Source organism: Catharus ustulatus, chromosome 14, assembly GCF_009819885.2.
Source record: "Catharus ustulatus isolate bCatUst1 chromosome 14, bCatUst1.pri.v2, whole genome shotgun sequence".
Classification (NCBI taxonomy): Eukaryota; Metazoa; Chordata; class Aves; order Passeriformes; family Turdidae; genus Catharus; species Catharus ustulatus.
In genome coordinates, this window is record NC_046234.1 from 20,901,146 (window position 1) to 20,925,483 (window position 24,338).

General features: G+C 47.0%; 2 protein-coding genes across 7 annotated transcripts in view; both read right to left on the reverse strand.

The window, feature by feature from the left end:
* CD40LG (CD40 ligand) lies at positions 1 to 23,032 on the reverse strand. Of its 4 annotated transcripts, XM_033072739.1 has the most exons (8): positions 22,951 to 23,032; positions 21,162 to 21,232; positions 15,468 to 15,566; positions 3,871 to 4,008; positions 3,009 to 3,051; positions 2,653 to 2,709; positions 2,322 to 2,384; positions 1 to 518 (listed from the first exon to the last, which is right to left on the reverse strand). In XM_033072739.1, the coding sequence occupies exons 4-8, from the start codon at positions 4,006 to 4,008 to the stop codon at positions 154 to 156; spliced, it is 666 nt and encodes a 221-aa protein (XP_032928630.1). In that variant the 5' UTR covers positions 15,468 to 15,566; positions 21,162 to 21,232; positions 22,951 to 23,032; the 3' UTR covers positions 1 to 153. The 4 variants fall into 4 exon arrangements, with proteins under 4 accessions (XP_032928630.1, XP_032928631.1, XP_032928629.1 ...); XM_033072740.1 differs by lacking the exon at positions 15,468 to 15,566; XM_033072738.2 differs by lacking the exons at positions 15,468 to 15,566; positions 21,162 to 21,232; positions 22,951 to 23,032 and adding an exon at positions 5,812 to 9,331.
* The window catches only part of VGLL1 (vestigial like family member 1), a 10,483-nt gene continuing 8,547 nt past the window's right edge, over positions 22,403 to 24,338 (reverse strand). For all 3 annotated transcript variants that reach the window (XM_033072743.2, XM_033072742.2, XM_033072741.2), the window contains one exon: positions 22,403 to 24,241. In XM_033072743.2, coding sequence (XP_032928634.1) covers positions 24,201 to 24,241 — 41 coding nt within the window. In that variant the 3' untranslated portion in view covers positions 22,403 to 24,200. The remainder of the gene's footprint in view (positions 24,242 to 24,338) is intronic.

A 24,338-nucleotide genomic window follows, 5' to 3' on the forward strand; every position in this document is an offset into this window, starting at 1 on the left:
GGCCCCTTGGCCCTCATTAATAAATAACAAAATATACAAATTAAGAAACAAGAGAAACAGAAAGGCAGAGGAACATAAATAAGGGAAAAAGGGAAAGGCACTTTGCTCAAAAAAGTTGGGCTAGATTCCCAGCTCAGAGCAGCCCTTTCCTCACTACAGCTTGAAGATGCCAAAGTAGGTGTTGCCGTGGCTGTACTTCACTTTTGTGGAGTCTGTCACATTGACAAAGACCATGTCATCTTCCCGGAGGTTGAAGACACCTCCCACACGGATGGACTGGAGTTCACAGAGGGACTTCAAGGTGCTCTGTGTCTTTTGTCCTTTCAGTAAGAGACGGTCCTCTTCCTTGGGGATATGCAAATAAATATAGATGGTGAAGGGTGCCAAAGACTCCCTGGTGCAGAAGCTGACTTGGGAGTAGATGTAGTAGAGTCCTGCTTCCTCCACCTTCAGTTTCCCCTCCTTGTTGGATATCAAGCTGTTTGTGGGGCCGTACATGGTCTCCTTCCACTCCAGCACTGTAGGGAGAGAGGAGACTTCCAGTTTGGCAAGCTGATTTGGGGGGACACCCACAGACATCTGGCCTCAAAGCCTCTGTCTGTCTGTAGGGCGCAGTTAGTGGGTAGGCAGCCCAGGACACCATCCCCAGCCCAGGGGAGAAGGACTCTTCCCCAAGGTCAAAGCAGGTTTAACCCATGTTGTTGATCACTGGCTTTGTCAGCCTTGACTCAGTATGTGAGTGGAGGAAATGTTTAGGGAGGAGGATTGCCTATGTGCACCACAACAGACCAAACACTTCCATTTGCTGACTCCATGGACTTCAGTGGGACACCCTCCAAGGCCTCAGAGCACTACCAAAATATGCTGCAACTCTGCTTTTCAGAGTGTCCCATCCCAGTTTTCCCAAATGGGAGTTGAGAGTCTGAGGGGAGGAAGGACTCTGGAGGTGGTGAGACTTCACCAAGGAAGTACAAAAATTAGCATTGCACAGTTGCTATCCCTGCCTGGGTGCAGAAATGCAAGGGCACAGTGAGTGCTGTTTCCCATTGGCAAGACCATGGCCCGCATGCACAGATAAGGTGCTGCCATGGATTTTGAGACACTTTTGGTGTCATCAGAGTAGCTCGTAGTTGTTGCAGATTAGCCAATACAGAGACCTGGAAGCCATGGCTGTAGGGGCTGAACTCAGCTACAACCTCTGGAATTCCCCAGCCTACAGACACACCTGGAAGAGCAACCAGGGTGAGCAACTTGGCTCCAAGGGGAATAATGGGTTCAAGTGCCTCAGCCCAGAGGCAGTGTGCCATGGGTAGTCCTAGGGGAGCCATGCAGCCCATGAGCCCTGACCAAGCATCCCACATTTCCCCACACAGAGTTGAGCTCTAGGCAACTGCTGCTCTCTGGACCCTGCTTTATAGGCTGAACAAGTGCTTGAGCAGGGAGTTTTAAAATACAGCGAGTTTCTCACTTCTTTGATCTTATCTAACATTAAGCTTTCCACAGGTAGACTGAGCTCTGGGTGAAATGCTGCGTCAGAGATGGAAAGAGCAGTTGCTGATTACTGTCAGTTACTCCAGAATTAAACCAGAAGTGCTCAGATTGTGAAAGCCTTGCCAGATGGAGTGACTGACTTTGCAAACTCATACTCACTTTGGTAATCCTTCCTGTTGTGGGAAGTCTCTCAGCTAAAGCTACCCTGGGGGGCAGAGCAGTGAGAATAGCCACGGTCGATACAGTGGGATAAATGCCGAAGGACTCATGTATATCTCTCAAACCTAATGTGGCCATGGCTGTGAATAATTTCAACTTGACTAAATCAGTTTGGAGCCTTATGTTGTGGCTGCAAAGCCCTCAGCCAGCCCACATTGCTACTAGGACCACTATGGGTGAGAAGAGGATTAAATCAGCAGATGCAAATGCAAGCAGAGCCCTTCTGCAGCAGCCACTCCAGCAAGAGATGGCCAGGGGAGCCAAAAGATCAATTTTAAGAACAAAAAAAAAAGGTGGGAGGGTGTTTTCCTTAAATACAAAGACAAAATGTTTTCCACTCATAAAAACCCAGGGAAGATTAAACCCTTGTGATGCATTTCTAGGAAGGCACGCATAGGGCTACTGAGGACAGGTGAGATGCGCGAACCGCACATGGCACAGGTGCACGTGGCAATGCGACCTCTGCGAGCTTTGCTGTATTTTGGGGACACACTTTCTTGCTGGAGTTGTTCTGTCCCTGCCTTCAGAGAGCCAGGGGAAGGACTGCGAATGCACACTGCTGTGTCTCTCTGACTCCCTGGTCGAGGTATAACTGGGTGAGTCTGTCTTACCTGAGCCTGCCTTGTTGCTCTGCTGACCTGCCAGATGAACTGCAATTGGCTCCCTCTTCTCTGCTGCAATTTAAAAAGACCATTGTTATTGATGCCTTGGCACCCACTGTTTTCCCAGTGCTCCTCTGTAGGGACTGCAGCACCTCCCGCCCTTAATGGTTCTCTGCAGTCCAGAATGCCCCCCAGCCCTGAGTGAGATAGGATGTGGCCTCCACTCAGCAAAGACCTGCAGGTTCCTCTGAGGTGAAGCCTCTGACGGATAAAGCCAGTGGAGGAGATGGTGCCACCTTGCCTGTTGTTTGAACAGGACCTGGATGTGCCCACACCTCACCTGCCACAGATGTTTCATTCTTGTGTGTCAAATGGGGATGCTCGTGGTGCTCAGGGCCTGCAATGTAAAAAGGCAACAGATTTAATTTTGGATTGGATTTCAACAACTTCCAACAGTCTACTCTGGCACCCAGATCAGCCTGCCCTGGGGAGACAACCATGCCCAGTGTCCCCCTCTGCCAGCCCACTCCAAGCTCAGTCCTACCCTCATGGTGATGCTCCAAACCTCAACTCATCCCCTGCCTCCACACCGTGGCCTGAGAAACTCAGTGGCTGTCAAAGGAAATCCCTTTCCAGCCAAGGAACTCCTCCTGCCCCAGCAAGCCATGAGTGCACTGGTTACACCAGGAAACTCACCTCTCTGCATTTCAAACTTCGGCTGCTCCTTGAGGGGTCTGTCCTGTTACAATAGCAAAAATATATGTTTTTTTTCAAAATCAATGATTTTGAAAGGTTGTATATAAAAGATGCTCTGGTCATGGCTGCGGTTGGTGGTATTTGGCTGCAACAGCCCTGTCAGCTCTTGACAGAGGATACATGAAAGCAGAGAGCCCCCTCTTGTACTTTCCCAAGCTTCACACATGACCATGGGCTGTTTGCAGCAGGGAGTTTGTAGGGTTTATGGTCTTAGGTTTTATTCAATTAAAATTATGCATAAAGATTATTGAAAACAATAAGATAAACAAACAAGAAAAATCTCCTTTTCATGAGACAATGCACACTCATGCTTCTCCTCACTGCTTACCAGGAGCACTGTTTCCTGGTTCAAGCCTTGTACTGTCATTGACACCTGGGCAAAGTGGGTGGAAAAGTGTTCCCAGTGGCAGGTGGTCATGAGCGTCCTCACAGCTACCCAGCACAGGACTTGAGCAAGGTGCCAGACAGCAGAAAATCAGTTATTTTCAGACTGGAATCAGGGAGCAGAGCCAAGGGGGCTGCAGCTCCATCCCACCCGCCACAAACCCCGAACGTATCATGGCATGGTACATCTGGATATGCTCTAATAAAAAGCATTTTAGGAAAAAAATCAATGAGATGTTTCAATTATATCAATATAGTGTAAAAAGAGTACCGTATAAAAAAGGGCAGGTGCTACACAGCCCTAAAGTAAAGGGCATCCTCTTTAAAAAAAAAAAAAAAGCTTGAGGTGAATCTCTGTGTATGACTGGAAGCCCCTCTTCCCCTTCAGTGAGATCTTTATCTACTCAATAGCATGTACCTTGCACTGGATGTTCTGGAATCCCTTTATAATCTTTTCACAGTCCAGTAATGTCGACTTCTGACCTTCTGCTGTCTGACATTTCTGTACTTTCTTTAGGAAGATGTAATCTTCATTTAAGCTCAACACCTCTTCCATCTGCCAACAGAGGAGAGAAGGGAGGCTCAGTGGAATGTTGGTAGGAAACCTGCAACAGCTGGCAGCAGAGCCATGCTGCATTCCTGCCAGCAATAAATCCAGCCTGGGAAGCTCAGCAATAAATCCAGCACTAGGATGAGGTGGGCAGACAAATTGTGGACAGCAAGAGATCCCACCAGACACTCAGCACAGCATCTCTACCCTCATCCACTGGGAATTGAACCCATGGAGCTCACCCTCATCCTGACTGACAATGCCAGGTGAGAGGAGGATTGCTCAGGATCTATTTTCTATCACCTTGATAATTAATTTAAATGTGCCTCTCTGACTTTTCCTAAAGGCACAGAAATCCTAGGGGGTGGCTCAGGGGCTTGGGCTTTGTAGCTCCTTCTCCAGTGGCCCCAGCAGGCAGTTGGGATGCTCACTCAGCCCCTCACTGCCCTGTCCACACAGGGGTAGTTTGAATTTTTTCTGCTCGCTTATTGACTAAAAGCATTGCCAGCAAAACAAAACAACATGTAGGTTGGGGCTGAATTGTGCCAAGATCTTCAGATTAAAAAAAATAAATAAATCAGAGAGCCAAGAAGTAAATAATAAAATGCATCCAAATACCGATTTTTTAATTTACACCTGTTGGTGTTTTTTGCTGCTTTTTTGTTTCTGCGAAAACGTAACATTCAGTTAAATGGTGAAGTGCAGCTGATTGTGAGAACACAGAGTCGGGCAGAGAGCTCAGCACAGGCAGAACTAGGATGTGGAGGGTCATATTTGTAGCCCTGCCACAAGCTCTGAAGGCAACTAAAATCCTCTTGCCACCTGTGACTGCATTTCAGCTGCCTCTGATCCTCAGCCATGTCCCCCTACAGTCACATTTCCCTCTGCCAGAAACCCTCTACACACCTTCATAACAGCCTGCAACCTCCACGCAGTGAAGTTCCCTTCCAGCCTTCTGATATTAAACCTTTCCAAGCTCAACATTGCTCTCCACCCTTGTAGATCAGAAACCACACACTTAAATTTCAATTTAAGTTGAAACAACACATGTAAAAATCAGTAACATCCACCGTATCAGTGTATCTGGTGGGCAAAACACAATTCCGGGTTTTAGGCACGTATATCTTTAACTGGCAGTTGTTTCTGGCTTGAAGGAAAGTAGCTTTAGATTGGTGATTTTAGGTATCATGCAGAGCAGTTGCAACCTTAAAGAACCTCAAAAATAGCTTTCCAGACTTCAACTTTTTTGGTAAATATTGTCCCAAGTATGGGACAGGATCACTGGTACTCTGTACCTTCAAAAACTGAGAATGTACTAAGGTCCAGTCTTTTCTTCCCTAAACTGAAAGACAGCATCTGAAGTGAGATGTTGCTAAAATCACTGAAACACTAAAAAAAAAAATTATTTCTGGACATTTCATCCTCTCAGTGCTAATAAGTCACAGTGCTAATAAGTGCTACAAAATCAGAAAAAACCACCACTGAGCCTAAAATAGCCACTTGCATGTCTAAACCACCCCCTCTTGTTCTCAGACTAGCCATCAGCTACCACGTTTACTCTTAACATCTCTTCTCAATTGGTCATTCTCTTTTTGTTAGCAAGAGAATCAGATCTCTTCTCCCACATATGTTTCCATGGCAAATTAAAGCAGAAATGAGAACATGGGTGTGATAAATAATACTGCTGTCTCCATCCAGTGGTCAGCACCATCTTCCACCATGTTCATCCTCTTGGTGAGCAGATATCACCAGAGCTGAAGTCAAACCATGCCAGCAATCCAGCAGAGACAACCTTCTCTCTCCGCTTACCTTATCCATCTTCATGTGAAGATACAAACAGAAGAGCACGGTCCCAATGGTCTGCACTACAATAAATACAGTGAGGAAGCCCATGAACATTTTCATGATGCCCGGAGAAGTGCTGCTGATGGGACGGGGTGTCTCAGGGCCATAGGGTTCATTCATCCTCCGTGCACGTTGCTGGGGCTCCTCCAAATGCGCTACTTGCAAGTAGCATGAGAACTGCTCTGAGAGCGCCTGCTGCTCAGGGGATACAGGGTACAGCAACCTACACTTCCTGGAAAAAGCTCTTCGTAGTGGGTAGGTTTGTTCACTACCATCTCCCACAAAAACAACAACAAAAAAGTTGCTTAGGCTTTCTTCTCTGTTGCACTTCCATGCTTTTTCCTACTCTTCTACGAGAAACAGAGATATATTCATATTTGCCCTTGAATCACTCCAAAATATTCCCTGGTGGGTTTTTTTAAACTGCTATGTTCACCCTGTACCCAAGGGCACAAGCCATCTTACACCCTGCCCCACTTATCCCTGTTACCTGTATCTATGCACCTAGGCATGAAAAGGGCTGTTGGGAATGCCAGATACTCCTGCCAGCTTCTGATCTCCCAGCATTACTGCCACGCATCTTCGAGAAACTCATGTCCCCTCTACAGCCAGACCCCTCTTGAACTGGCTTCAGGGAGGCTAAGTCTTGCCCCCCAGCTCTTCAGGATTCCAACATTCATGAGTATATGTAACACTGCTAAAGTAATATACAGTAAATACCAGGCGGTTGTCATTGCTTGCAATGGGGGACAGACTTCATTTTCTCCATGTAAAAAGAATAAATTTGGGAATTTGTTGGGATGCAGAAGAGGGGAGCTGCAAGAATGTGTTGAGGAGGGCTGGAACACTGGTTTGAAGGCTTTATCAACCATCACGTAGAGATGTTTTGAAAGTGGTCTGCTAGAGGAGATGTTCTTATCAGATGGGCACACAGTCAATAGAGGTTTGGATCCTACCAAGGCAGGGGGGTGCTGAACAGGTCCTGCTTGCTAGCAGCCCCAGGCGAGGAGGGTACACATTGCCTTTTGGGGCTGCTTAGAGCATTGCAGGATGGAGTCCAGCATCTGCTTTTGCTATCTGCCTTCTCTCCCGCATCCTGCCCTGTGTGGTTAAGGTGCTGTGAGCTGCAACTGCAAATGCTGATAACAAAGCACAAACACTTCTGCAACTGAATCAGGGTTTGACCTTAGCATGTCACTGAGCTCCTAAATTTAACATCCTAATCTCAAGTGTGGGATGGTTCCAGGGTCTCTGTGGGCAGCAATTGAGTAACAGGGTAGAGGATGGCTCGGGGCTGAGGCCCCGGCTGGTGCTTTGGAATCATGTAACCCTTCAGCTTGCCAGGACTGTCACACCTCTTCAGTGAGGGGTAGGGCTCATCCTTTTGGAAGAGGCTGTCAGCTCTGAGGTCAGTCCCCCTTCTGCCTTCTAGAGGAGAGACAAGCTGCTGGAGTCCCTCCCCCTGTGTGCCCCTACTCTGAGGGCTACCCACACACCCTGACCATCCAAGGGCTGCCTTGCTGCTCAACTTACCAAGGTTTTCCAGTCTCCTCAGGAGTGTCCTCCCAGTGGCAGCAAGGTAACCCAAACAGTGCTGGGGATACATTAGTTGTGTCCCCAGCGAGGGTCTCCTCACCATCACTGAGCTTTGGACCCGGTCTCTCGGGCTTGCAGCTCTGCTGTGCAGAGGACGAAGCCCACACACATCCTGGGGCCTCTGCTAAGTGCCTGATTTTATTTCTTTTTATCTTAAAATTGCCATAATCTTTGGAAAGTCCAAGCCTGGCCTCCTCTCAGGCATATGGTCTGACATCAAGCTCCTGCATACTGTTTCTACCATGGCAAGTTTGCTACAGGCAGAAAGCCATTTGAAAATTCCCAGTAATACCCCAGACAGCTGGGGGCCACAAGGCCACAGTGGGGAGCAGCACCAGCTCCCCAAAGTCCTCATGCTTTGCCTTAGCCCCACCACACTCACCAGCATTTTCCAGAGCTCTTTAGAGTTTCCTCTAAATTTGACACATCTGGGGGAAGTCACTACATGCGAAACTAAATTACATGACAAGTCATCATTTAATACTGTTCCCAAATGTGTTGGGACAGAGGCAGCCAATAATGTGTGAAACCACAGCGCTGAGTGTTGCAGTGCTGAGTGTTGTTTTTGCACAGCTATTCCTGAGCTCTGGCTTTCTCCAGCAGACATAACCTTTCCAAAGACATTTCTCTGTAGCCACCTGCTTCACTGAAATGAGAAGAACCTGTAGGAAATGTTGAAAAGCCCAAGAAGGTCACTGGTCCCGTTGGACGCACCTTGATGGGGAGGCTGGAGCCTTGGATGGGCTGAGGTTTGGTGAGGAGGATGAGTTTGGGTATCCAGCACAAAGCATCACTGGTTGGCAAGCTTGTGCTGCAAACCAGGAAACGCAGTTGCTCCCTGGCAGCACTCTGATAGGAGAAACCAGATGTGTGGGGGATCCTGGCAGAGGTTCAGCAGCAGCAGCAGCAGCTCCTCTTCAGGAAACCATCACTCCACACCAGCAATCCAGCCCCTTGCTGCTGCAGCTGTGGGGAGCAACCCTTGGGAGCTGTCCAGTCTGCAGCACCTGGTCCTGAGGCTTCTCCCATTCAACCTGGACCACCATGGCTGCTCTGCCAGGAGTGTTGGATCAGACAGGAGAAGTTGACCAAGCCCTGTGGCAGGCAGACCCCTCAGTGAGACGTTCTGGCACCATTGCTGTTCAGAGCCAGGTCCACTGCTGCAGGGCACGTGTGGTCCTTGGCCCCTTGGGACATGCTCTGTTGTCACCTCACATGGACAGTAGGGATGGGGGGATGCATATCCCTGACTGGTTGCTGTAGGAACATGGGGAAACAGAGCAGGGAACACAGTCTTAGGGAAAGTGGGGCATGACCCAGAGAGATGATGCACAAGGTGCTCAAGGAAGAGAAGACCCAACACCAGAAGGAAGAGTCTGCCTTCATGGGATAATTCCAGGGAAGATGAAGTCAGATCTTCATCTAGTGACGAGCTCATCACCAAGAAACCAGCTGGGTTTTCTTTCACCTCCCACCAAACTCTCTGAACGTAACCATGCCCACCCACTTGTGAACCCAAACTGGCACAGTTCCTCCAGCCAGATAACCCCTGCGTGAGACAATGGGAAAATGTGATCCATTGCTTGCATTCCTATTGCCCTGGTTGTGGTATTTCCGCTGATCAGCAAATTGTCTCCATTTGTCTTTGGGGTTCTGAGTTTTGTTTACTGAGAAAATATCCGGTTGCCTGCCCCTGTGATCTGTCAAAGGCTGGGAGCATCTCTGAAGGCAGCAAGGTGAAAGCTGCTGAAAAGAGAGTGATTTTTTGGGGTTTTTTGGATGCCTGCTGTGGTTTCTTGACTAGCTTTTTAAAATGTGATGCTTGCCCCACACACTCTTTACAATTAACAAAAGTTGAGTGTTGCGCAGTGCTAAGAACAATACACTCAAAAAGAAGATTTTATTCTGAGTCAGAAAAGGAGTTTGCCTGCAATGCCGTGGGAGGGATGCAGAAAGGAATCTATGAGAGAAACCTAAAGGCCCTAAAATTAAGGCTCTTCAGCCCAGGGCTAGAGGCAGAAGGGAAATTTGATCTTTTCTGCCATTTGCTTTTTCACTTCTTTAGATTTTTCACTCTCCTGTATCCTCTGAGCTCTCATGTCTCTAGGACAACACTGTCGTCAGAGAGGAAGAGGGAACAGAAATAGCCAGAGCACCACAGAAAACATCACCAGCATCCAGAGAAGGAAAGGTTGCATTACTGTTTCTGTTCATTATCTACTTCAGTCGAATAAAAGAAAATTCTCGGAGTCCAGAGCAGAAAGAAGCGGTCTCACGGAGAGAAAAACCTATCAATGCTTGTGAAAGTTACATCCCCCTGTGGAAGAGAAGAGCAGAATATGCTGGTTGTAGCCACCATGGTGGCAATGGCAGGCTGCAGCCCCATTGCTTGCCATGGAGAAACCCATGTGGAGACGAGCTAAAGTTCCAAGCTCCAGCAGATGTGAACACAGGTGGTCCCAGCAGGTAGATCAAATCAGATGTACAGTATACTCTCCACTGCATTTTCCCTGCAAATGTGAAGGAGCATCTACCCCTGTAGACATCTTCTCTGCCACCCTCCAGAGCAGAAAAGAACAACAGAAAAAGAGCAATGGAAGTGACACTGGGGTACTGCTGTCCCTCTGAGCAACCCTGTTCCAAGGGTCACCGTCCCCTGTACCCCCTTCCCTCCTTAGCCCCTCACCTCCCTGTCGTTCTGTACAATCCACCCCGAGCCAGGATTTTCCCCAGGGGACTAAGGTGGGTAGAGAGCAGGGAATGGCAAAGGAACAAGCCCAAGTGACCCCGCAGAGGATGGAGGGCCCCAAAGGGCATGTGGCTTTCATGCCACATCTGGGTGACAATGCCAGCCTGGCAGTGCTGAGAGCACCTGGCCGCGGAAATGCTGATGCTGAGCTTCGCTGTAGCTGCAAAACCACAAATGGCACTAGAAACTTCTTGCTGTGAAGGCTGCACCTACTTCTCCCAACTTCCTAAAAATAGAGCCCAGTGTGGGGAGGCCCACGGCCCCGGCCCTGCCAAACAAGCCCCTCTTGCCTGAGTCACGGCGGAAGGGAGCAGAACAACCCGTGCCTTCCCCCATTCTCGGTCAAGTGCTGAGAGCTGCTCTCCCTGCGCGGGGTGCGGGGGCCTGCGCCCATCGAAACCGCAGTGAAACGCCCCGGCGAGGCTCTGCCTTTTCATGATGTGAAAGGAGATGGGAGGAGTGGGGGAAAGCAAAACCCGGGGAGGCTGCAGGGCTGGCGGTGCCAGCGCGATGGGTGGGTGGGGAGGCTCCTAGCATCACCTTTGCATCTCTCCTTCCTCCCTGCCTGCCCCGTCGGGACAAGAAGGCAGGCGGGACTGCCTGTTCAGCATCCGTGTGGGACAGAAACAAAACAAAAGCCTCGGGAGGATGCTGCCCTTCCTCTCCCCACTGTGCGGCTTAGCCCCTGGCAGCCGCGACTGCAACTGGCTCCGAGCACTTGCTGGGCTGTGCAAACAAACCTTGCCACTACCCAGTCTTGCCACAGCAGAGGCACCTCAGCTCCCACCATCCCACAAGGGTCCCTGGCCACCGGTAGGGACATGCCGTTGTGCCCCAAGGACAGTTTCACAGCTCTTGACTGAAGTCCAGGAGGAGATGCCATGTGCAGCACTGGGATGGATGGGATCCCAAGGATTTTGTGTGGGTTCGTGTCCTGGAGGTGGGTAAGACACAACCTGAATCAGCTGTCGTTCTACTCAGCCTTTCTCTCCTTTCCCTCCCTCCATAGGTGGAGGAATGCAGTGAACCCTCACCATGGCTGAGTCCTGGGTTGGCCATGCCTGGTTATCCCAGTGACACATCCTGCAGCAAATCATCTGGATCCTGACTGGAAATTATCAAGACATGAGCAATCTCCCAAGGCAGATTTGGGAGTCACTAGTTCAATCTTTTACCTGTTTCATCTTCATTGCACCACAATCCCCCTGCCAAGGCAACATTAATGCAAATTACTAATCTTTTCCAAATCTTTCAGACATCAAGCTCCACAAGACTCTCATCACAGGACTTTCTTCCCCACTATGGGAATCACATTTGTGGCTCTTCACTCATCCCCTTTCAGCCTTTGCTGTCATTTCTCCTCTCTCCTCGTTGATCTTTGGATCTCCTGGGGGGCTTGTGCTCCAACCTCCAGGTAACTAGGATCCCATTGGGGTCATACACAGGCCCAAGTTGAGCAAGAGATAGTGGCACTGCTATCAGTGAGGATGAGCAGCCAAAGGTGTGAGGGGCAGACAAGGAATACTGCTCTGACCTGAGAGCTTAGGAGGGGAAATCCTCAGCCCTTACCTGGGACTACCCAACCCTACAGAGAAGACAGCACCGGGGGCAGCAGGAATCTGTGCTCAGGTGGAAATTCACATGCAGTCATCTCAGTCTGGGAGCCCAATTGAGACACTGCATTCATGGTCAGAGGCAGCAAAATCAATCTTGAATCTCTTGCAAAGCAATGCAAAGGCAGAGAAGTGCTGCCTTCCATGGATGTATAGACACTGCAATGGTGTCACACAGCCCTTTCGCCTCAGAGTTCTAAGCTGGGGTGCTCTGAGCAGGTCATGTTGGCATCACATGGAGCCCTTTCCCTCCATGCTTCCACTCCTGTCTCAGCTGTGACAAGGACCGTGGGAATGCTCAGCCCAGCTCCAGCCGCAGCTTGCTCCTTGGCCAGGCGGAATACCTAGAGCCTTGGGGCATCATCTTGGTAACAAATCCCCCATAAAATCCCTGTGAACCTGTGAGAGAAACAGCAGAGCAGAGAACAGCTCTGCCATCTACTGATTCCTCCAGCTCCTGTCCCTGCCCAATCCATACCTCCATCCCTGCCTCACACAGCCACCTGGAAAATTGTGGCTAAAAATGAAGGCTCTCCATGCTGAAATGTGATGCAACAAGAGAAACCAGAGAAGCCCTGAAGTCAAGCACGCATCCTGCCTCACCTGCCTGGTGGCCCAGGGACGTGGTCACAGTTCAGGCTGCAGAGCAAAGGGCTTTGTGGGGAAAAGAGCAAAATAAAGTTGCAAAAGCTGCTGCTGACATAACAACGTTCTTTGTACTCATTGCCAGGTTCACGACCTGCTTAAAGAAAAGAGGAAGTCCAGTTTCCATAAAGCACTGATGTTTCAGGAATTCCTCTGGCTGAAGAGACCTCAGGTGCAGGTTTCCTTTGCAAGGAAGGAGCACCTCATGATTGCTGAGTCTTGTCAAGGTTCACAACGGCTTTCCCCATAGTCCACGGGAGCTGGGCTGGCTCAGTGTGTGCTCAGCCCAAACACTGGCAGCCACAGCAGGGAAGAGTGGCTGACAGGCCCAAGCCAGCCTGGCAGCTCTGACACCGTGACCAGAAGGGTTGTCAAGCCTGGGTTTGGACTGAGGACTGACCTTGCTCAGCTGGTTCTGCTGATGGCCAAAGGAACATAGACAACCCCTCTTTTGCAGCAACTCCTAGCTGTTGGCTGAGTATAGACATCTGAGCAGCACAACCAGCCACCAGAGCCATCAGAGGTGGCTCAGCCTGGGTGGATCACAGCCAGCAAGGCTCTGACATGCAAGCAGGGCATCTCCGGGGGATGCTGCAGCCCCAGATCCTGCATCCTGTGGTGCTAGGAGCAAAGCCACTACAGTTTCTAGGTACCAGAGGCTCTTACTGGAAGACACAGGTGCTTCTCAGAGCTCACTGTCTATTTACAGAGGCTGAGAGACCTCCGCTCATCTCACATTTACCACAGGGGCCAGAGGTGCCTCCAGGTAGCACCTGAGCAGAGCAGGCAGCACAGAGCAGCAGCCCTTCTTGGATCCCCATGTCCAGCCCCTCTCCCACCATACTCAGACAGTGACAGGCTAGTGGCTGGAAACCCCTGAATGTGTCAGCCGCTTCATCAGTGCCAGAACTTTCCCATAAGATGTGAAAAAATTGTATAGAAAAAACAAAGAAATGTGGCTTGTTCAAGGACACAGTTTCAGGAGATGATGGGGCTAAAAAAACTCCAAAAAGGAGATGATTATTGACGTGCAGTTCCCTCAGCATGAAGTCCCACCAGAGGAGCAAGTTTCTCATGGAGAGGACTCCTGCAAACATAACTCACACATCATCAGACACAGAGTTATGTGTCTCATGGGTGGGTGCTACTTATGAGTCCATCAAATTGCAGAGCCATGGGATTTCAGTTTCTTTACTGGTGCTCAGGCTCATCCAGAGTCCCTGGCAGCACATCCCAACACCCCCTTGGAAAAGCCATGCCCTTTGGCTGATGAGTCCCAGCCTGGGGACACACAGATGCTTTTCAGGACGCACGTTTTCTTTCCAGAACAGCTCCCTAATAAGCCCAAGCTGTTTGACATATTTCTTCTCATTCACTTGAATACGTCACCAAACCCCAGACGCTGTAGTTCTCTTTTAGCAGAAAATCAACCTTATTTCAAAGTGGAAAATCTTTGGCCTAAAACCCCCTGCACACCTGGAGGGAAGTATTTCACAGAGATGATGCAGAGAGGCTTGAATGTTGGAATGGCCACTTGCTGCAAAACACAGTGAAAGGAAAACCCCAAACACCCTGTTCAAGGAAAAGACTATTCTACTCAGGCACTAAGCCTAAGGGCAGGGGAAAAAGGACCATTTCTCCCCAATGTTCAGGGAGGAGAAGATGAACATGCAATGATCACCATTTTGCTGAGCCATAAGAAAACCTACCCACGTAAGTATTGTGTTGTCATCTCTATGACAGTAACTGGGGGAATCATACCAGAAACCAGGTTCAATGGTTGGACAGAAAGAAAGCAAACCTAAAGCACATCCCTATCTATTCCCTCAGCATCAGCCTCCTTACAGCCCCTTGCAGACCATGAACCAGCCAGGATATGGATCCTGTTTGCCTTTGAGATCGTGGCATATAGATGGAGAGATCTGGAAGGCAAGACACTCACTTTCTCTTGTTGCCCATGTCTGGCTGCTTATGATACCTTAGACAAGTCACCTGGTCTCAGTTCCATCGCTGGTGAAATGAGGCATCTCTGTTGCTGGGTAAAGATCCAGAGATATAAACAGCCAAATAGATTCAGCCTATATAGAAAATGATTACTGTGCCAGCTCTAATCTGCAGAGCAATATAATTTCAGAGTGTATTGTATCTCGAAGTGAGGCTGCAGGATAAGCAAATCTTTTTCCCCCACCAAGCTGAGTCTGTTTTGGACATGATGGTAATTGCAGAGCCATATCCAAGCCCTTATGTCAAAGTCTTTTCATCTTACCTTCCTCCCTTGTCTTGTTGAGTGTCTTGGCAGGCAGCAAGGTCAACCTACCACAAGGTCTCAGCTCTCCCATGAACTACCCTTGAGTTCCTAATCTGCAATGCAGCTTCTGAGGAACATCACTGCTCTTCCTACCTTCCTTACCCAAGAATTCATCCTAATTTTCCAAGAACCGAGCTGAATCACCACAGCTACTCATGATGTAGTACAATTCTGAGTCCTAGAGTTGCCAAAGGAAACAGCTGTGAAGCTCTATTGCACTGACAGATGATGCAGACAGAGTCTCTAAGTCACAGCCTGGATTTGGTGCAGGAAGCCAAAGATTCACCCCAGATTCCCTTCATAACAGCAGCGCATGCAGCCTCTGAAGTGGTTGGAATTTTTGAAAAGAGGAGACTCAAGTCAGGTTTAAGTTTTGCAGGGCAATAAAATCAATGAAACCAAAAGCAGGTTCACACCACAGTGCCCACCCATGCAAAACTATCATGAATCACAAAACCAAGTAATTACACAATCTCCTTCTAATGTTTACCAGGCTCACTTCCTGACCACTGGCTGCTGTTTAAAGCAGCCTCAGAAGACATTAGGCAGAAAGGACCGCTTGGTCTTCAATAGCCAGAAAATCCATTGAATATGTCCTAGAGGTTAGAAGCACATGAGTCAGGTCTCTGAGAATGAGCCCCAGTTTTCAAATAATCCTGAAAGTGTTTTGTACAAACCCAGAGCTCTCACATCACCTTCCTTCACATACCGGAGATCACAGGGAGAAGATGTACAGCAAGATTTCTGCCCTGCATGGTGAGGATGGACAGGCATCTCCCAGAGGAATAGAGCCTAAGGTCCAAGGTGCCTGGAAAGAACCATATGGAAAGGCCATATCTGATCAACAACAGGCAATGGGTATCTCTAAGACAAACAATGTCTTTTTAGCCCATTTCAGGAGCATCATAGGATGGAGTAACTTTCTGCTCCATCCCAGAATGAAGAGGAAATTTCTTCCTCAACAGGCACCACTACAACCCTTTGCAGTTTGGTGGCTCCTACTGGGTGGCCATGTGCCAGTGAGTAATTCATAAAATTATGCTTCAGGTAGAAAAAAGGCCAGAACTCTATGGGAAATTAAATGCTCTTGAAATTCCATAGCTGTCTAAGGCATATTAATGTACAAAATTAATGAGGAGCCCTTGAGGGTTTTATACATTTATCCAATGTGCAGCCTTGGTGAGTACCAAACCCCAGCATTCGCAGCTCTGGGATGTGAATAAGGCCAAGGAAGAACTGACCAGACACAATTACTGCATTTCTGCAGGGTGTGGTTGTGGCAGGAGCTCTCCCTTGGATTGACAGCACGTTGCTCAACGGTTTCAGTCCTCACACACAGCATTAGAGGACGTGAGATGGGGTTGCATGATGCTCAGCACACACATGGAGCAAGGGCTGGATTACAACTCCAGCTCAGCCCAGTTGGAGCTCAGAAGACACCAGGCATAAAAGTCCTCCTACTTTAAGATCAAAGATGCAAACCTGATCTCCAAGAGCAGCAGATAACCAAGGAAATTAAGGATCCACCTTGTGCATATCAAAGTTTGCTTCTTACACTGGAGGCTACATCCAGAGAGCTGCATTGAGGAAACGTGTGCTTCCTGCTACTCCCCACAGCATCCCCGAGCTGGAAGCATCACAATTTGGCCATACACTGCAACAGAAACACATCTTTCTCCTTGCTTCACCTTGTCTGATCCTTGCCAAGCTGCTCTACAGCTTTCATTTCCTCAGCCCTGAGAATTCACTGGTTTTACTGATGCAGTGCAGTAATGTGACACTTCTCCAAGCGAAACCTGATGGAAAGTTTGCCTCCCACACTATACTGTTTGATAGCAGCTCTGGGACACAATATAGCTGCTGGGAAGCAGCGGTAGTTTTTGGAGCCTGGACCTTAGGAAGAAGATCGGGCTGCTACTGTCACCTTTTGAGGACTAAGGTATATGCAAAGCACTGTGCCTGGAGCAAGCATGAACTTTGCATTATCCCTCTTCCACTGGGCATTGCAGGTGGTTTCATCAAATATCTCCCTCTTTTATCAAAAGGCAAAAAGGTATTATCTGTGTTCCTTGCCCCAAACCATTACTTATTCTTGGGTCTTTTGCTGTTTATACAGCCAATATACTGTTCGAAGACTGCAGTAGTAGCAGAGTGTGACAAATGTCAAAGTCCTTGGGTTCACTGAGCATCTTTTCATTCTGAACATCTCCACAGATGAGCCTTGTCCTGATAGATCCTCTTGGAATTAACATGCCAGCATCATGATGTGGCATATGTCACACAGGAGCTGCACGTGTATCTCTCACAAGCCCCAGTAGCAAAATGAGTGCACTCACAAACCAGAGGCAAACTTGATGGCACATGTGCAAAGAGATTGCACACTTTCAGGCAAACAGAGTGATAATTACCAAGTGCTGGAATATGCAGAAGTAGCCAGACCTTTGAATTGGTGTTTTGACTGCTCTCACTCTCCTTCCACGTAGAGGTGGAAGTATCACAAGGTAGGAGATAAAGAGAAAAACCCCAGAAAGCAAAGAGAGATGCCGCATTTGTTTGATCCAATGACACAGGGGGCTATGCATACGTGTGAAAACCTTGCAGAAAAAATACATATATAACAGGATGAGATCAAGTTATCTTCCTGACTGAGCTGTACTGATACAGCTGGACTCCCCAAATTAGGAGTAGATGCTCATTCTCTGACCCTGCCACCCACACAGCAGCAGCAGCACCCAAGCACAACACAGAAGCTCAGCAACCCCTGGAGTGTCACTGCAGAATGAATGATCACAGACAGTACAATCACCAATACTATTATTTTTCCAAAGAGGTCAGCTAAGAATACATAAAATTTTTGAAGACAGATTTAAAGAGGTCCAAGCTCTCAAAACAAACAAAAAATAATGGATCACATTTATCCCTGGATATTCAGTTACGCAGCAACACCGAGCATTCAGAAAAAATGCAAGACCAGATTAATTTCCTAAATGGGCAATAGCAGTATCTTCTTTCATACCATAAAGACTACAGGCTCTCAGTATTTTTCCTGTATGCTAGATGAATGAAATACAGCTACTTGATTTTAGACCCACCAAGGAATTAGACTGATGTGAGTGAAGCCATTGCTTCCAAAGGGCTCTTAGAGCAGTCCAGAAACAAACCAGATCTGAATGCAAGCTTGCAAGGATTCTTAGGTTCACATCCAACCGCATTAGATCAGTGAAAACCCAAAAACTGGTTATTACCTGAATAACTTATCCAAACCTACTTCTGAATAATCATAAATCATCCAAGCACCTGTCAGCCGAGACAGCCTCAAGAATATGCTTCAAGAGCCAATGGAACAGTTTAAAAAATCCTGCAATTGCTTAGAATGATTTGACTCATTTAATTGCTTAAATCAAGCCAAAATCCAATTTAACGACACCCTTCTATACAAAGAATATGTTACAAACAATGCATCAACAGAAATACATGTTTAACACAAAGAAGTAAAACTGGTTCTGTGGCAGATGCTCGTTTACATATGTATTGATTTAATTACAGATTCCTCTCCCTCCTTTCAAGATTGCTAAAAAAGATGAATACAATCCCAGAGCTGCACAAACTGAGCCAGAGAGACTAGGGATACTAATTTCTTCCTTTGGTCATGCCTACAGAGATGTGCAACATTCCTGCTCTTATTGACATAAACAAAGTCAGAGGCATGGGCAGTACTGCCACAGCTGCAGCTCCTGATGCTCCACTGCATCTGAGGGAGCCTGCGTCTGCCTTCGTAAGCATGAAAGGTAGAATTGGGCCAGGAAATCCTGGACTTTTCACTCTGCATTAAAGCAGATTCTTGTGCCTGTTGCAGCTGCGTGTATGAGACACCAGGGGGTGGATTTGGGCAGGGGTATAAATCTGGCTCTTGCGCTCCCCAGTTTGCAAAACCACAGAAAGCATTTTTCCCAGGCAAGGAGGAGAAATAGAGAAGGCTCTTATTTCCCTGCAACCCCTCCCTTCCCAAGCCTCTCCATAGAGACAGGTAGTCGTTCTCATTAGTCACTTTTGCACGGTTGTTTTGTGCCCTGCAGCCTGTCAGTGTGGGAAAACTGCCGGGAACCAGAGCAGCTTGGCAGCCTGCTGTGCTATCAGCACCCTGCAGGATGATTCCAGAGCTGCTTCCCAAACTGTAATTTCTCAACAGTATTTTCAGGCTGTTTTCCTGTGAAGCAAGGGGGGGAGGGGGGAAACACAAAACAAACCAAACAAAAAAAACCAACAAAAAACCAAAAACCACATGAGACTGCTTTCTCTTACACAGCCTGTGGGCAGACAACAGGCTTCTGCGCAGGCAAGGGGGTTCTTGTTTGTGGCTGTGCCAGGAGGATGCTGCCCAGGATGCCTTGAAGGGATGAGACACATCCCTGACTTGCTGTGTGCCCATGTCTGTGAGCTCCACTATGACTTTGCCTCCTGATCTTCCCCATCGTCCCATCATCCCAAGGGTGCTCCTGCAAGATGAGCTCCACAACAGCATATTCGGAACAGCAGACCTAGAAGCCTCCTCATCAGACACAGTTCATCCTCCAGCCCTGTCCTGACAGTCTCTCCTGTCCCTGCTCTTTTACTCAGATTAAATCATTCACCTTTGTGCTAGGCAGCAAACTCGGTTTGCTGTGCCACAAGTGGCAGAGTCCTTAATGCTGTCCCTTCGTCATTTGCAAGCAAAATAATGCCTGACTGTTCTTTGCACACTTACAGTCAACAGACGTTAGTCAACAACCTTGGAAAGGAGGGAAAAAAGAGCGTTTTCATGCTAATCTTTTCTCAATATGTGGCACAGATCTACCACCAACACACGATGTTGGGTAGAACAGTGACAGTATCACATGCCTCAAATGTCTTGATTAGGTGACAGCTTGACTAAAGTCAGGAACTTTTCCTTAGAATCTACTTAGTCTTCCTTAGAAAAGAAAAACCAAACAACTCTGTACATCAAAAAGTCCAGTTGGAGGACTTTCATCATTGCCCATCCTTTTTAATTAGCTGATGTGTTTTCTGCTGGTGTAGGTTGAGCACAGCAGTCAGACTACACACGTTCTTTGCCTGGGGAGCTCCACATAGCAACTTCTCTTATGCATCATTTCTCCAAGAGAGAGACAGACTTGATGATGTTTGGGGAGCTCACATGGAGCCCACAGAGTGTGGGTGCTTCTGCACTGCTCTCCAGGCTCAGGGTGACAGTATCCAACAGACAGCTGGTACTGGATTATTTCTGGCTGTGCTCAGTCACCAGAGATGCCCTTTGGATGTTCAGTACATTCCGTTTCCTTCCATCCACTCAATTTGTTTTTCTGTTTGGCAGAGGGATCCATGTAAAGCAATACGGCACTCTGGGAAAACACAGTATTGGGAGCTAATTGATTGCTTTATAATTCTGAGAATAGAAACTTTTTTTTTTTTGATGTGGGAAAGAGCTGTTATTTTATCCCTATCTCAGGTGGAAAGGCCATAGGCAGGAGCTGTAATACTGTTGCATTCGAGAATGAAATGGTGCTTGACAATATTTTTATAAGCCTATGGTGATTCCAGCATTAAGTTTTTGGAGAAAGAGAGGTGGGGAAAACAAATGTCCCTGGTCAGACACAAATCCAAAGCCTGCAAATCCTGAGCTGGGGCAATGGAAGGAGATGGGGTGGTGAGGCTGAAGGTCAGGGAAGCAAACACTTTTCTGAGGGTTTTGCTGCACTCAACCCCCACCTAGAAAGCAGGCTGAGGGACAGCATGAATCAGCAGTGAATTCTGGGTCAGGTTCATGGTGGCTCACAGGGCATCCTGGGCACTCCTGCTGGACCCTGTTTTGGGGAACACTGCAGCTGAGCCGGCTCACATTGGTTCCCCCAGCTTCATTATGGCTCCAGGCACCTGAAAACATCCTGTGCCTTGGAGAGCCCAGCTACTGCCTGCCTGCCTGTCAGCCACTTTTGCACCTCCTCAGTAAATAAATTGTGAGCTGTAGGATATGACCACAGTGCAGCTGTTTGTGCAGCAATATTGTCAGACCAGAAACACACAGCCCTCTGACAAGGCCTGTCATAGTGAAACCCCTCCTGGATACCAAGGCACCAAAACCACCAGTTTGCATAAGTTTTCTGCTGAATTTCTCTAAATGTAACAATATAAGCTAGCTCAGAGGAGTACCAAATTCTCAGTGGGTCAGTAGCTAAGTGGAATACAGCCCTGAGCCCAAAACATGAAATGTTTTAAACCAGACACTGCAGGAAAACAAACACGGAATAAAGTAGTGCAACAGCACTTTTACCCTGGACCAGGATTGCCATGCTTAGTAAAGCCTGCCAGAAAAGGGGATTAAAAACCACAAGACAGTAAAAAACTGCAGCGATGAGTGAGTGCTTACCAAAGGTTATGTGCCACATTGGTACATGAGGTGTCCCTTGGTCACCTGGGATGGGACAAATTAATTAACACCTGAAAAAAAATGAAAGCAAATGAAAGGTTGTGTTCTCTTCTTTAAAAGGGATGATCATTCCTGCCCTAAAAAAAAAAATAAATATATACATATATATATATATAACACTTTGGGTTTTTCTTTCACAGCAAAAGAATCTCTTTTGTTTGTCACTGCAGTCTGGGACTATTTTTAACACTACTAATGAGTAACTAAAGTGGGGTGGAGTAGCTAAGCCAGCTTGCTGCTCCCAGCCACCCACAAGGTTTATCTGACCATCAGAGGAGGACCTGGAGCCAGCTCATGGGAGAAGTCAAAGCAAGACGCCTGCAAAGCATCTGTGTCCTAGGATACACACAGCAGAAAAAATGCACACCAGTTCCTGCAACCGAGTAAAAAAAGCCCAGACTCCACACAGAGCAGGCATGCCCAGTGCTCAACACAAATCTCTGAGATTAACGCATCTCAGAGCTGCATTAATCTTTGACCAGAGCCCGTAAAACATGTAGCTGGCATCTCATCTGCCCATCAGAAAAAGACAGAAGAAAAGTCCTCTGTGCAAACAAGTTATGCCTTAACTAGAGAACACCGAATTAAAGGCAAGTAGTGGTTTCTCACAGAGGTAGTAAATTAATAGAAAATCATAAAATCATTATGGTTGGAAACACCTCCCAAATCATCAAATCCAACCATTAACCCAGCATCACTGTGTTCACCATTAAACCACATCCCCAAGAGCCACATCCACACACTTTTTGAACACTTCCAGGGATAAATAGTAGGGATGCCTGTCTGTCAGAATGGTCTCTACAGCGGTCCATTAGCATTCAGGGAATCAAAAAACATTGAAAGAGGACCATCCAGCACCTCCAGGATGTCTGCATTCAGAGGAGGGACCGAAAATAACTGTTGGAAGTACCAGATGGCAGCTGCTGGACCCAGTGTCCTGGCTGCCAAGTCTTTGCCAGTAAGGAGAGTGTGAACTGAATGGGAATGAAGACTGGAGCATGACAAGGCTGGAGAGCAAGAAACACTCCACTCCAGACAAACAATATTCTAGAGGAGCATATATGTGTATCTATATTGTTTTAATCTATACATGCATAAAGAAAAGCCTACCTGGTGTAGAAAACTGCTGTGAAACATTCAAAACTCTATTACACTAAATCATTAAAGGCAAATTGTAGCAATGGGTTAACTACGTTTATTGCAGTAGTTTATTACAGGTGAGCAGTGAGATGCCATAAACCCAGGCATACTCTGTGGCATGGTGTTGTGGTGGTGCAATACAAAATACCAGAGCAGCAGAGCCTCTGTGCCACAGCCCTCTATTCCATTCTCATTCCTCTAAAAGCCAGGGAAGAGAGCAAGCACCTGTGTACCTGGTGCAGAGCCTCCACTGGCAAGGGGTCCAGGGACCTTTGGGTTACTTGGACACTTGTTCCCTTTCCCCAGATCTGCCAGACAGCTGGACAATAAGGACACAAATCTGCAGCAATGGCTCACAGCATGACCCTGTCAAGGCAGAGCCACTGATCCCTCATGTTCTTGCAATAACGGACATCCATTTAAAAACAAGGGTTTCCCCACCCCCCACCCCCACTTAGCTGATTCATCAGAATCCAGGGCTTTATAAGTCATCCTGAATATTCCCAGCTGTAGAACAAATTGCTCAAGGAGGCACTACATTTAAGAACATTTAAATAGACTGTCATCCCAGACTTTGCAGAGAACTTACATAAGCATTTTCCTTTGGAAGGGATGGAAGAGAGAGGAAAAGTATTTCAATATTTTGAAGCAATAGAATCATAATTCACTAGAATTACAGCACATGTCAGTAAGACAGAGGTACAGAATGTAGGTTGGAAATCTTTGTTTTGGCCCACAGAGGAAGTCAGATTGTATTAGCAAGTAGCCTTAAAAATCAGGGAAGTGACTTGGGATAACAAAAGAAAACTACTTGGAGAAATATTCTTTAACTTAAAAGAGAAGATTTTTGTAGAAACATTAAAATGGAGTGGGGTTTTTTTAGGGAGACAGGATGTTGGCGTATCTTTTATTAGTTTAGTTAAATCAATTCCCCTTGTGATCTCAGATTGATGTAGAACATGTAACTGCTAGAGCAAACTTAAAAAATTTTAAAAAGAATTATTTTTAAAACCTCAGTTTGTAAATTAGTACAATAAACATCTGATGTTGCTAAACAAGGAAAAAATAATCCCACAGAGCTTATTTACAAAAATAATCTTTTACACCTGCAGAGAGGCTGGGAAAAATATAACATGCCTACCTGCAGTTTTTTGCTGAATGCTATTTTAATTGCACCCAATGAGAATCTGGGTTTCCTCTCAGAGCTACTGTGAATTCACTTATTTCTAGACAATGATTATACATTAGTGAGAGGGCAAAACAGAGCCTTCAGGCATAAGTATATTACATAACTTCTGAAGAGGATCCCTAGGAATTGCAAGTATGGTCACAAATTGCTGCACTTTTGAAACATAAGTGCAATAATGTGCTTTGTTGGTCTGTGGTTGAAGTCTTTTGCCAGTGGCCTAAGACTATTCTAAACAATATGAAGATACCAAATCAAGCTAAGAACTTGCAACATCCCTGCACTTAGGGGTTATCAGCTGCATTGATAAGAACTGTGCTTCTTACCAGGAGGTGGTAAATTAATAAACATAAAGATTAAAAAGTGCAGGAGCCCTTGAAAGAGGGCTACATGAAAAGCCTTAAATAGACAATGTATTGCCACAACAAAAGTACTGCCAGGTTAATACCGCAAACATTAGAAATTATTTACTGTATAGAAAAGGGTTATTTTGTCATTCCTCAAACAGTAAATAGTACATGCATTCTCCCAGCAGAGAGGAAAAAAAAAACACCACAGGACAGTTGCAGTTCAGTTCTTGATTCACAGTTGCAAATAATAAAAGTCCACAGAAATAACATTTTGTTTCAGAACACAGTAGAAACATTCAGTTGCTAGAAGTACAAATCTTGTCTTCTGTCATGAATCTGAATACCTGAAAGACACAGCAGCATCAGCACAGTCAAATAGCACAGTCCTTGCAATCTCTTAATATGTTGTGCAATAAAATTGTACCTTTGGGTCTGGTGCAA